This window comes from Babylonia areolata, chromosome 19, assembly GCF_041734735.1.
Source record: "Babylonia areolata isolate BAREFJ2019XMU chromosome 19, ASM4173473v1, whole genome shotgun sequence".
Classification (NCBI taxonomy): Eukaryota; Metazoa; Mollusca; class Gastropoda; order Neogastropoda; family Buccinidae; genus Babylonia; species Babylonia areolata.
The window spans coordinates 32697476-32711748 of record NC_134894.1 but is presented as its reverse complement, the minus strand read 5'-3'; the positions used below and the strand labels follow the sequence as shown (position 1 = coordinate 32711748).

Here is a 14273-nt window from a genome sequence, read left to right as displayed (position 1 = left end):
GCTCAGTCGTGAAGCCAGACTGAGTGAGCGTCCCCTCCCAGAGTGGAGACCTCCACCATTTAAGAAAGCTTTCTACTACTGTATCATCCAGAATCAGACAATCTTTAGAAACGAAAAGTACTGCCAACGGGCCATTAAGACACGATGTGCATTTCTGGATTTTCTCAACTCTGTGCTATGGTCAGTGTCCTCAGCATTAAAACATCAAAGTGCCAAAGCGTCAAGCGACCTTAAAAACTTACGGTTCCATTCGGATCAATCATAATTCCAATCGATCTCTACTCAGTGAGTACGACAGTGGAATGATAAGGAGCACTCATCAGCCTCAGACCCAAAGCTTGGGGGTCTCTCTCTCTCTCTCTCTCTCTCTCTCTCTCTCTCTCTCTCTCTCTCTCTTCTATCGAGAGAGATTGGTCAGTAGTTTCTTACGGGAATGGGAAGAAGGGATACAGACTAGCCAACGCTTTTGAATTTTATGCCCAGTTCAAAAGAATATTCAAGGTTGAGCCACATGTGGACTGTAAACAGTTACGCTGATACAAGATTGCATATGCTCAATTCAGATTTGGCTTTTCACCCATTAACTCTCATAGGTTTCGGTACCGAGCAGATTTATCCCCTCGACAGATACTATGCCCAATGTGTAAGCTTGAAATCGAAGATGAAAACCATGATTTGTTTGTCTGTTCAGCCTTATGTAGCTTTACGCAACGAGTTCTTTCCGGAGTCCGAAAGTCATTATTTGCCTGTACTGATGGGAGCTGATGACAACGAGACCGTGTCAAAGCTTTCTCGCTTTCTGTACACAGTTTTTAAATTGCGTTCAGAGCGTACACGCTGAAGTTAGCTTCCAAGTTGCATCGCAGCATTCCATTCTCGTCTTCGTGTTGTTAGTGTGAATTGTCCTTTGTTACGCTTCATGACAATGTCTGTCTTCTTGAAAATAATTTCTTTTTTTCTTTTTTAACGCTTCCCCATTGAAATGAACCTTATGTATTTCTTCAGTAAAACATCATCATCTCTCTCTCTTCTGTAGCCAGTGTTGGAATCTGCAGCACTGACAGATGAATGGACGGAGTTGTTATGGTATGCTGGGTGGCCTGTTGGCTGCTACCACTTTTCTTCAGGGAAAGAACTTTGTTCTGTTTCAATATTTGCCATTCGTTTGATTCTACTGATGTTTTGTTATGCAATGAAAGTATGTTGCCACATTCACCAATGTCATTAGAACCTCCTGGCCATTGACATTAAAGCGTTAAAGTGTAAAGCGTCAAAACTCTCTCTCTCTCTCTCTCTCTCTCTCTCTCTCTCTCTCTCTCTCAATCTATCTATCTATCTATCTATCTATCTATCTATCTATCTATCTATCTATCTATCTATCTATCTATCTGTCTATATCTCCCTCCCCGTCTCTTTCCTGTATAAATATGTATACGCGCGCGTCTATTTGTGTGTGTGTGTGTGTGTGTGTGTGTGTGTGTGTGTGTGTGTGTGTGTGTGTGTGTGTGTGTGTGTGTGTGTAAATAAAAAAACTGTATGTAAAATTGTAATTTCGAGCTCTGCACCCAAAACGAACAGGAGACAAGATATGTAGTAATAACACATCCTTCAACCGTTCAATTTCGGTTTCTACATTTGTTTACAAGCAAAAACAAAATAAAAGCATAATATAAAGGGGAAAGGCGATTATACTTGATAATGAACAAAAACAAAAATTAAAAAATGAGTCTAATCCTTCAGTGGTTCTTTTTTTACGGGATATGGCTGTCCGCATGAAGAACAGATTTCATTGCAAACTGGCAGCACTTGGCGAGAACTATGCCTTCTGCTTTTCTCATTGTTTGTTATTTCAAAGAAAGTAAACGATAACCACGCGCATGTGTGCACAATTATTGTTGTTGTTGTTGTTGTTGTTGTTTGTTGTGTGTGTGTGTGTGTGTGTGTGTGTGTGTGTGTGTGTGTGTGTGTGTGTGTGTGCCTTTGTCTGTGTCTGTGCATCTCTGTGTGTCCGTGTGTGTATCTATGTATCTGTTTGTATTTGTTGTTATATGTGTGCGTGCATATGTCTGTCTGTCTGTCTGTCTGTCTGTCTGTCTGTGTGCAAGACGGAAGCGGAAGGGGCATGTTCAGGTAAAGATGGACTTCACCAGCCTTCAGCGCCGTGAAGACACCCCTTCCTCCCCTTCCTCCCGAGAGTGCGTCTGCTCTATAGCGTACCTCTTCACCCTCGGCTAAAGCCAACATGAACAGCGCCACACAAAGCTTACCTCGCTAAGGTCACATGAACCGGACAAAAGCTACCTGGTAAGGTCAAATGAACAGCGCCATACACAAGCTTCACCCTCGGCTAAGGTCAACATGAACAGCGCCACACACAAGCTTCATCCTCGGCTAAGGCAACAGAAGCGCCACACAAAGCTTCACCTCGGTAAGGTCAACATGAACAGCGCCACACACAAGCTTCACCCTCGGCTAAGGTCAACATGAACAGCGCCACACACAAGCTTCACTATCACCCTCGGCCATAAAGCTACATGAACAGCGCCACACACAAGCTTCCACCCTCGGCTAAGGGCAACATGAACAGCGCCACACACAAGCTTCACCCTCGGCTAAGGTCAACATGAACAGCGCCACACACAAGCTTCACCCTCGGCTAAGGTCAACATGAACAGCGCCACACACAAGCTTCACCCTCGGCTAAAGCCAACATGAACAGCGCCACACACAAGCTTCACCCTCGGCTAAAGCCAACATGAACAGCGCCACACACAAGCTTCACCCTCGGCTAAAGCTAACATGAACAGCGCCACACACAAGCTTCACCCTCGGCTAAGGTCAACATGAACAGCGCCACACACAAGCTTCACCCTCGGCTAAGGTCAACATGAACAGTGCCATACACAAGCTTCACCCTCGGCTAAGGTCAACATGAACAGCGCCACACACAAGCTTCACCCTCGGCTAAAGCTAACATGAACAGCGCCACACACAAGCTTCACCCTCGGCTAAAGCTAACATGAACAGCGCCACACACAAGCTTCACCCTCGCCATGGAGAAGTGACATTCAGAGGAGAAAAAAGCGCATAAAACAGGTGACTGGTCTTCTGGGGGATGATTACAGAAGACGATGTTAGAAGAACATAAAACAAATAAAGTGCTGATCGAGATGAGTGTGTTTTGTTTTATAACACATGTTGAAAAACCATAGCTTCATCAACAGGCCGCAAATCAGGAGGAAAAAAAACAGGAAAGATGGAAGAAAACAAAGAAACAAGAGGCAAAGCCTTCAAGACTCACTTGTGCTTCACACTTTATCCAGTAAAGGAATCTTGAGGGGGAAAAAAGATAATTCAGTGTCCACTTTAGAACATGAGTAATGCTAATCTATGCTGACTGGGAATTTTACAGAATTTGGATGATATATATACATTGTTCTTAAGTCATGCAGGACAGGACAAGTTTGGACGAAATGTACTTCATTTTCTTCCTCCTTGTTGCAAAGTTTTCACCTTAGATCAGTTGCATTATGTATTCTATATCGGTAATAATGTACTGCAATTTCAGAAATGCCAAGCCTGAATCTTGCCATGGAATACTTTAAGTGTCCATCTATGTTTAAAAGTAAATTCGTTTTGACATCTGGTACGGTGCAGAATGTTCTGTAAACATTAAATGTCTCGCTATTACTAACATTAAAATCCAATTCCTGCCATCTGCATTCAACTACCCTTTCTTTAAACACTCTAAGAAATTCGTCAATACTCTCTACGCCTTGGTTTAACCAAACGTAACCAAATCCAAACATATACAATTTACAGCGGATGTTCGAAACCCAGTTTCTTTTGTAACATGCATCCAGATCGAGCAAGGTTCGATATGATTTGTGTGGTAATGTAGACTCATGCATTCTCGTTAACTTAAGCCAATAACTAATACATCTTATACATGAATTTATATAAATAGGGTATCTGTTTGTTTCTCCCTATACGAAATCGAGAGAGAGAGAGAGAACCGAACACCACGTTGTAACACTGACTCATTTTGTAAACACACATGTGAGTCAAAAATGAGAGGACGGGGGCCGACCGTAGTCTGTGGGAAGAAGAAGATTAATACATGTATTGATATAGGTAGATACGATAGATAGATAGACAGATAGATGATACCTACTTAGCTACCTATAGACATACATAGGTAGGTATGCAGTTATAGATAGACAGATAGATAGACGATAGGTAGACGGATAGACAGACAGACAGACAAATAGATCGATAGATAGATAGAGGGTATGTGCTTTTTTCAGACTCTCTCTCTCTGTAAAGTTCTGTTGATGTAACGATCCTTGGAAGCAAGCTCATTGCTGACAACAAATAAACAGAGACCACATTCTGTCACGTACCGGCAAACACCAAAGATGTACTCTCTCTCTCTCTCTCTCTCTCTCTCTCTCTCTCTCTCTCTCTCTCTCTCTCTCTCTCTTACACTTTGTTCTTTGCTGTCCAGCTTTAAGGAACATTCGAGAGGAGTTTATTCAGCCTAAATATTATAGTAAACCTACGTTGTTTAAATTGAACTTATTGATGTCATCTACTTCCCCTGAAGTTGTTCGCAAATTTTCACTATTTTTATACAAAGCTTTCAAATTCAGAGAAATGGCTACTTCGTGAAAACGCTGTTTGTACTCATTTGTTTGTTTTTTCTTTTATTGTTCTACACATTGAACTGTAATGCTGGTATATTTTTGTTTGACTGTGTTTATTGATGCTCACAGTGTCGTGATGTATTGCTTGTAAAATAATGTTCACATTCCCCTTCATAAGGGGCCTAGGCCTATACATGAATAAACCATCTTGAATCTCTCTCTCTCTCTCTCTCTCTCTCTCTCTCTCTCTCTCTCTCAGATTTAGCGATGTACAGTTTTTACGCCTAAAGATTGCGAGATCAGTTGCTTACACTCCAGTAGTGTGCATGACTGATGTACTGTATGCATTGATGCAATGTCTTCTTGTTTTTTCTTCTTTTTTGTCCTTTTTTCCTCTTCATTGATTTTGGCTAACTCAGTTTGTGTACAGGTCGGTGGTCTCACGAATTAAACCAGTTCAGAGTTCAGAGTGCAGAGTTCTCTCTCTCTCTCTCTCCCTCCCTCCCTCTCTCTCTCTCTCCCCACCCACAGAAACACACGTGTGTACGGCACTCACTCGCGCAAACCGATCTGGAGATTTTTTTTTTAAAGACACCAGCGTATAGACAAAAAACGAAATCAATACAAGAAGAAACGGGACGTTAAAAACTGATAAATGTTTGAAAGCCTTGGCCAAAAAAAGCAAGTGGAAAATGTGCGCGCGCGTGCGTGCGTGTACACACACACACACACACACACACACACACACACACACACACACACACACACACACACACACACACGAAAGAAAGAGAATGTGTGATGAAGGGAAGGCCGGAAAGATACAAACACACAATTATACAGAAAATGGCCGAGAAGTCGTCTGACCAAAAAAAGAAAACAAGAGGCAAAGCCTTCAAGACTCACTTGTGCTTCACGCTTTATCCTGTAAAGGAATCATTAGGAGGGAAAAAAAAAGAGATTTTAAAAATGGTTGAAAAGTGCTCTGTATTAAATATGATGGATAAGCTTGGGAGAAGAAAAAAGAAAAGAAAAGAAAAAAAATGTAATGTTTAAGATAAGAAAGATCAGTTTAAAGCAAATTAAGTCCCCTAGCATTAATTACAGAGTAATTTCCCTTTTTTTACTACCTGCACCAAAAACGTTTGCAAAATAAATAAAACTTCCATGCTTAGCAAAAGAAGTTCCTGTTTAAACAAAAAATGGTGATAACGACTGCTCTTGTTGTTGTGTCGAATATCAGATCAAAGTGCCAAGTTTAGAGAATACAAAAAATATAAATATAACAGTAAATGCAGTTTGCATATAATTAGGCTTCATTTTTTATTTTTTGTGCCCATCTCAGAGGTGCAATATTGTTTTAAACAAGATGACTGGAAAGAACTGAATTTTTCCTATTTTTATGCCTAATTTGGTGTCAGCTGACAAAGTATCTGCAGAGAAAATGTCAATGTTAAAGTTTACCACGGACACACAGACGCACACACACACACACACACACACACACACACACACACACACACACATACACACACACACACACACACACACACACACAGAGACAACCGAACACCGGGTTAAAACATAGACTCACTTTGTTTACACAAGTGAGTCAAAAAGGCAACCAACACACAGCCTAGAGTGATGGCCTGGAGGTAACGCGTCCGCCTTGGAAGTGAGAGAATCTGAGCGCGCTGGTTCGAATCACGGCTCAGCCGCAGATATTTTCTCCTACTCCACTAGACCTTGAGTGGTGGTCTGGACGCTAGTCATTCGGATGAGACGATAAACCGAGGTCCCGTGTGCAGCATGCGCTTTGCGCACGTAAAAGAACCCACGGCAACAAAAGGGTTGTTCCTGACAAAATTCTGTAGAAAAATCCACTTCGATAGGAAAAACAAATACAACTGCACCAAGGAAAAAATACAACAACAAAAATGGATGGCGCTCTCCCTAGGGAGAGCAGCCCGAATTTCACAAAAAAAAAAAAGAGAAAAAATACAAGATACAAAAAGACAGACCGACAGACAGACAAACAGAGCTAGAAAGGTCACCAGAGACGAAACTCGGCTTCAAAAACATTGGAGATAAAAAGAATGAGAGGCAGACAAGGAAAGAAAGAGAGAAAACACGTGGAGAGAAGAGGAAGGCACGAAGAGAGGAAGAAAAACGAAATACATTCAGACAAACGAGAGGGAGGGAGGTGTGTAAATAGAAAGACAGATAGAGGCAGGGACAGAGAAAGACAAAGACAGACAGAAAGAGAGAGGGTGGAGGGACGAAAACGTTTCAAACTATGCAACAAGACTCTCTCTCTCTCTCTCTCTCTCTCTCTCTCTCTCTCTCTCTCTCTCTCGCTCTCTCTCCCCCTCATCACCGTCATCACTATCACCACCACATCACAACACAACACACAACTCAGCCCAACACACACACACACACACACACACACACACACACACATACACGCGCGCGCGCACACACACACACACACACACGCGCGCGCGCGCGCGCACACACACATACTTCCACCACCAACAAAAACAATACCAGACCACCACCACAACCTACAACAACAAAAACCCACCACCATCATCCCCCATCACACAACACCACACCACACCACACCACATGACACCACACCACACCACACGACACCACACCACACGACACCACACCCCACCACACGACACCACACCAAACCACACGACACTACACCACACCACACACCACCGCACCGCACCACACCACACCACACCACTCACTCACCACTGGGGTTGCTGTGAAGGATGTAGCTGGGACACCCGATGGAGGCCGTCAGACCAGCTGCCGTGTCCTTGAAACACCCGAACCCATCCCACGTCCTGGGACACTGCCTCACCACCCGGCCCACCCCGCCTCCTTCCTCACCCCTCACCTCCTCCCCCGTCGTCTCGACACCGCCAGAACTCCCGCCGCCTCCGGAACTAGTCGCCACGGACCTGCTAGCTAGGACCTGTCGATAAAACCCACCATTCTCACCGTCACCATCATCTTCGTCTCTCGCCGTGGTGGATGACGATCCAGCGACCCCGACACCACCAGGGACCGCGGGGTAAGGGTCGTAGATGAAGGCGGGGTTCAAACCCCCGCCGGTCTGCTGCTGCTCTCGGCAGCAGGCCTCTGCGGCGCGGCAGCAGTCTTTCCACCGCCCGCACCCCGCCCCGTCCAGGGTGGAGCACACCCACTGGACCACCTCGGGGTCGTCCACGTTGGCCGCCAGGGTCAGCCCCGGGGGAAGGGAGGAGGAGGAGGCGGAGGAGGGGAGGGCCACGAGGCGGTGGTCGTTGGGGAGGAGGGTGAAAGCCGGGGAGGAGTCCTGGAAGAGGTAGGTGTAGCACATGGAGCACGTCCACAGCTTGAAGAAGGTGGTGTTGAAGACGCCGAAGCGGTCCCGGCACACCAGCTCCATGGTTTAGGGGGTCGGGGGGTTCTTTCTTTTTCCGTGGGTTTTTTGTTGCTGCTGCTGCTGTTGCTGTTTGTTGTTGTTGGTGGTGGTGGTGGTGGTGGAGTTGGTGGTGGTGGTGGTTTTTTTTTTGTTTGGTTTTGTTACTTTTGCTTTTGTTTCCGTTTTTGGTTGCTGTTTTCCGTGGAGGAGGTGGAGTAATCCAAAGGCCCAGACTTTGACACACAACCGACGGACCTGAAGAAATCCGGTGAACAGTTCTTCTGTGCGTCGCCCCAGTGACTCCTCACAGAGTTCTAAAAGAGAAGAAAAGGGAGGAGAAGGAGCTGTCTACGATGTTCCACCCGGACTCTGCGGTTTGTTTTGATACCTTGACGAAGTGGACGCGCAGTGACCAAACCACAAAGACAAGTAGGTTCAGGCTGTGGCGAAAAGCCCAAAGAGAGAGAGAGAGAGAGAGAGAGAGAGAGAATGTTTGAGTGTCTTTTGTTGTTCGAGTGTTCGTGATAGGAGAGTCTGAAGGTCTGCTGGAGGTCTTCAGTCAAGTGCTCCCAAGGTTCACCTGCATCAAAAGGTTCGGGTTTTTTCTGAAGCGAATGTTTTCCGCTGAAATACACACGGAATGTATACAGTTTGTTCCAGGGTAAGCGTATGCGGGTGTGTTTCTTATATTTTCGGGGGGCTTTGTTGGGTTTTTTTTTTTAATCTCTGCAAGGTTTTCAACTGTTATTTCAGCAGCTGGTTCTCGTTTTCTGTCTATGCTGTGTGTATCTGTTTCGATTTCCAGTCTCTTCCTCTGTGTGTGTGTGTGTGTGTGTGTGTGTGTGTGTGTGTGTGTGTGTGTGTGTGTGCGTTTTCGTTTTGTTTTTGTTGTTTTTTTTCTTTCTTTTATGTGATTCGGTACCACAATTTTCCTACGATTCTGATATCTGTATGATTACTATTCCTCCTTTTTTTCTTTTTTTTTAACTTATTTACTGGCCGTCAGTTTTTGTCTTTCAGTAGAGTCACGTGGCTGGAAATCGGACGTTCATTTTTCAGTAAATAGGGAAGTGACTCCGCTGCTCTGCTGCTGCCGGCTTGTCTTCCACCTGCCTTGCCTCTCCACAACTCTTTCACTCTTTGTTGATTCAGCCACAGAAACTGTCTGTAGCCTTCATGACTTTCAGTGTCTTTGAGGACTTTCTGCTATCCCCAACTCACTTCCTGTATCCTAACAACTTTCTGTATCCCGGATAACTTTCTCGATCCTTGATAACTTTCTGCTCGGCCAGTGTTCAGTTATACGACGTTAATAGTTATTTCAAAAAGTTCCTGAGCCTAGTCTGTCTTCGGGCAAAATACACCGTCTGCAGTTTCTTGAGTAACACGTCCGAGTGTGAAGAAGGACAGGGCTCGTTCAGTACGTGGCTCAGAAAGGAATGCAGCCAGTCATTAGGAAGAACAAACAGTCTGACGTCTTGCTGTGGGTACCGCCGTTCAATCGATCTGCAGAGAACACGACCTGGAATTGTGTCCCTTGTTTCCCGCGGCTGCTAGCGTCCTATCTGTGAGAAGATCAGTAGGTGACCAAGCCCCAGTCTCTCTGTATACCAACGCCCGCTCGTGACATTTTTTCACAGCAAGGCCCCTCTGGGTTTAGTCTGTTCCAGGAAGGTTATGTATGTCACAGTCTTGAAGTATATATTCGTATTCACATACTGTGTGGTTCAAAAGTATTCGAAAAGAATCTTTTTACGATGCAGAAAAAAGTAACTCTCATGTGCCACTAAACCACATCCATGTTCGTACACTCTGAATGAATACAGTTTGGGTTAGGTGGGTGGAGCTAACTGCACACAAATAAACAATCTTTTTTTTTTAACAAACGCAGGTACAAGCCACTTTTACACTAAAACTAAATGTTGTTCTTTCGGATCGGATGGGATTCAGTTCAGTTCAGTTACAGACAGTGCAGAAGTTTCGACGAGTTTCAGCAAAGCTGCGCCCACGCTGAACACTGTTCCAGAATACTGGTGGCCAGAGGGTGGCAGTGTCGGTCAGACAGAAGAGTGGACGGTCCAGATAGGTCAGTGGCGCGCCTGGGTAATGCAGGGTGACATTAAACCCTCCCTCCCTCTCCTCTGCCTGTTTCGTCGACACTGACAAGGAACTGCAACAGATAAACGACAAACAACGTGTGAAGACAATGTCAACACCGTGCCGCTTGCTGGAATGGGAAATGCAGAGGCAGCAAAAACGAAAAAAAATGAAAACAAAACGAAACAAAATATATCGCTTGCTGCGGTGCGTACACGTGCATGACAGTAGGGCACTGACAAACTTTAACTGAGGAACCAACACACAATGTAATACAACACAACGCAATGCAGCGAAGAGTAATGCAATATAATACAAATACAATACAATACAATACAATGCAATGCTATATAACAGCAACGCAACATGACACAATGTAGTGCAATACAACACAACACAACACAACACAACACAACACAACACAGTGACTGTCCTGTATGGCTGACCGATTCCATCAACCCACAAAACCCTGCACAGTGATCAGGGTGCAATGTGATTCGACACGGTACACCGTCACTGATCCGGTATGCTCAGTCTCATTCGTACATTCAGAATCAGCACGGATCAAAGTTCTCTCACAGAAATGTTCACGCCGGTAGCGAGTCTGGTTTTTTTTTTTTTAATTTAAAAATATATAAAAAAGATTTTAAAATGAGTACTGATAAAATTTATCTTGCACAAATGTTCACGCCGGTACAGATTCATTTCTTCCACTAGCGACATTGGTATTTTAAAAAAAATACTACTACTACTACTACTAATAATAATAATAATAATACTTGTCATAACTCAAATAGTGTTGTTGTCCCAGGCTCATGGAAATGTGAGTGTGTGTGATGGGTGAGAAGAGAGAATAGGGGGTGGGTACATGGATGGTGGTGGTGTGGTTGGAAAGGGAAAATGACTGCCGATTTTTACCCCTTTTACCTTTTCTATCCAAAACTTTATTTTGCTCCTTTTTTTTACAAAATCTATGCTATGCAAATTACAATTATGCTCCTTTTTTACATGTATGTATTTTAAGTGAAAATTGCTGTTATCTCAGCCGTTTAATCATGTGTGTGTCTGTGTGTGTTTGTGTGAGTGTTGGAGTGTAACAGTTGTAGTATTGACAGCAGGTCACTTTGTGAGTTTTATGCATTGTGATTTTATAATGTTAATGATTCTGGTTTATGTTTCTACCAGTTTTTATATGCTTTCTTGTTTCACTTTCGGTACTGGATTGTAAAGCGCTTAGAGCTTGCTTATGCTTGTATTATAACGCTATATAAAAATAAATTATCATTATTATTATTATTATCACCTCGCCTTTTCCAACGCTCCCATACCCACCACTTCCATCACTTTTTATTCTAGGACGAGCAAAATCACAAGAACCTGCGCTGCCACAAAATTATGCAAGAATCGCGCGCACGCGCTACACACACACACACACACACACACGCGCGCGCGCGCGCGCGCGCACTTGTTTCTAATATCACTTTATGTGGAAAGTCATGAAATGAAATCTCACACACGCACTCACGAAAGCACACACACTTAGACCACACACACGCGCGCGCGCGCGCGCAAGCACACACAAACACACAAGCATGCAAGTGCCCGCGCGAAGAAGAAAAAGAAAACTGATAAGGAAAGTCGGGCGTTCAGACAAAGTATGCCTCAGTGCAGTTCAGGATCAGCAGAATGATGAAGAAACACCACGGTGATGAAGAGGCCCCGTTTGAAAGACGATCCTCCGGTTTAATTCGGCGTAGTCTCCAATCAAGAAATTATCTTCAAGCAGAAGCGAAGCTGATGGAGAACAGAGGAAAAAATACAGACAGGTCCCGTTTAGAAGAAAAGAACAAAAAAAAAAAAAACGAAACAAAAAAAACAAAAAAAAGGATTCGAAGGGAAATCTTTCTCCATCACTGGCCACACGAGAAGTTGCCCGCAAGTCAAATCTGAAAAAGGAACGTCTTTCCTATCGGACTTCATCCCATCTTGACCATCTTTCAGACTGTTTTCTTCCTCCCACATCCCCATTTACGTTTTCATAAACGTGGCATTTGATGAGTAGAGATATCATTTTCATTGGCTCAGATGGATAGATTGAGAATCACAGAGAGACAAACAGAAAGATAGAGCGACAGAGTGAGATACAGAGACAGAAACAGAGAGACAAAGCAGCTGGAGGCATATACAGAGAGGGAGTCTCGCATCTTTTGAGTGCGTTATTCCATTCTCCTGACCATCAGAATAGAATAAATCTTTTATTACCAAGTGTACCGGGGTCACAAGAAATATTACCGCAGGTATCTGCATTTCTCAGACCTGTTTGATGGATGCTAGGATGTTCATCATATCACGAAAGAAAACAACAAAACAAAGCGTACTACCATGTGGTCGCAAACTAAAGTGGACCTCCATTCCACGATCATCATCATCATCACCAGAGGACAAAAACGTCATCGTTTGATTTGATATGCACTAAAAGAAAAACTGCAACCCTGCCCCTTACAGAGGATCTGGAGATAAGCTGACCATCCTTTGGAGTTGGCTTCTTTGTGTTTTTTTCCGTTGTACTGTTCTTATCTTATTCTTCTTCAATTCTCTTCCAAATCAAGCCATTTTCTTTCACCGTGTCTCTTCCCTTTCAATCCTTGCTCTGAGTTAGTAGAAACAAAGACTATAACTGCACCTCAGTGTTTTTGTTGTTGTTGTTGTTGTTGTCAATTGTTTTGATTTGTTTGAATGCTTCTGACTGAAAACAAGTTCCAGTCACTGTGATATAACTGCACTTCAGTATTTTTGTTGTTGTTGTTGCTGTTGTTGTTGTTGTTGTTAATTGTTTTGATTTGTTTGAAGGCTTCTGACTGAAAACAAGTTCCAGTCATCTTTCTTCTCGATGCGTTCCATTGTTTTCTGTGTGGACACGACTTTTGTTCTTCTTGTCTGCCACACTTTCAAAAACTTTTTAAAATGACATTTTGTCAGTACAATAATACTATCCGTGCGTATGAATATATGTGTGAGCGTATGCGCAAACGTGTGTGTATGCAAGAAAAAAAAAGAAAACACTGGCTCACAAAAGTATCATACAGAACAAATGACAGTGCAAGTAAACACCCAAAAAATATCATTAAAATAATGAAAAAAAATGTGTGTGTGTTCCCGTGTGTCCGTTTGTGTGTGTGTGTGTGTGTGTGTGTGTGTGTGTGTGTGTGTGTGTGTGTGTGTGTAGTTAATATGTGTGGACAATTCTCTGTCACTTTCCCCCCCATCTCCCATCACCCTAATACAGACACAGCAGGCCGGATATAGGGCCATCTCCAGCCACTACGTCCCTAACAAACGAACGACTACTCGGTGGTTCTCCTGAGGTAGGTCATCATGACGTCAGCCTTATGACCGGCCACGCGTCCACACCATGTACCACCCTCGGAAGTTGTTGTTGACCCCTCACTGCGGTCATCCGGTCGTTCCTGGAGGGAGAGGGGGAGGAGGGGGGGGGAGGTGTAGAAGGAGTGGGGGGTCAACTCTTGAATGGTTTAATTCTCCTTGCAGTCATTGCGTTTAACTGTATTTTGTTTTATTTTGTTTTGTTGTTGTTTGGCGCTGAGGTAAAGGGAACACTCACGTCCTTTGTATTTACAAACAGTAGGCTGCTGGTTGTTAATTTTATGACGCTGAAGTTGACTAAATGTTCGCAATCATTTCCATCAACAAAGAAGCGTTTGTTACGACCCAGTTCTAACGTTCACACCGTTTGTACAAATATGCAGTCTGCTGGAATTCAGGCGATCTTCATGTGACTTCTGATTCGATGGGTTTCAGTCGCGAAAGTTGCTACGCTTTGTGAGGCTATGCGGGTATGAAAGCGACGCTTAGAAACACCACCACCTTCATTTATATCACAGTTTGTATTCAGTTGTGTTAGTTGGTTATTGAATTGTTTTTCTTCATCTTTCTTTATGTCAGCGGTCGAAGAAAGATGAGAGCAAAGAAGACTCCCAAAGGATTTTTGCTGTTGTTGTTGTTGTTTTTTAATGTAAACTTACGAAGGAAGTTATCCGACCTGTAGATATCACGTCACAGATCGTCATACGTATCGAAACAAA

The 14273-nt window shown here is 43.7% G+C and overlaps 1 protein-coding gene across 3 annotated transcripts in view; it reads right to left on the bottom strand.

Annotated features, from left to right (window-relative positions):
• LOC143293642 (calcitonin gene-related peptide type 1 receptor-like) overlaps window positions 1-14273 on the bottom strand; it is a 260112-nt gene that overhangs the window by 158599 nt on the left and 87240 nt on the right. For all 3 annotated transcript variants that reach the window (XM_076604750.1, XM_076604751.1, XM_076604752.1), the window contains exon 3: window positions 7416-10243. In XM_076604750.1, coding sequence (XP_076460865.1) covers window positions 7416-8097 — 682 coding nt within the window. In that variant the 5' untranslated portion in view covers window positions 8098-10243. The remainder of the gene's footprint in view (window positions 1-7415; window positions 10244-14273) is intronic.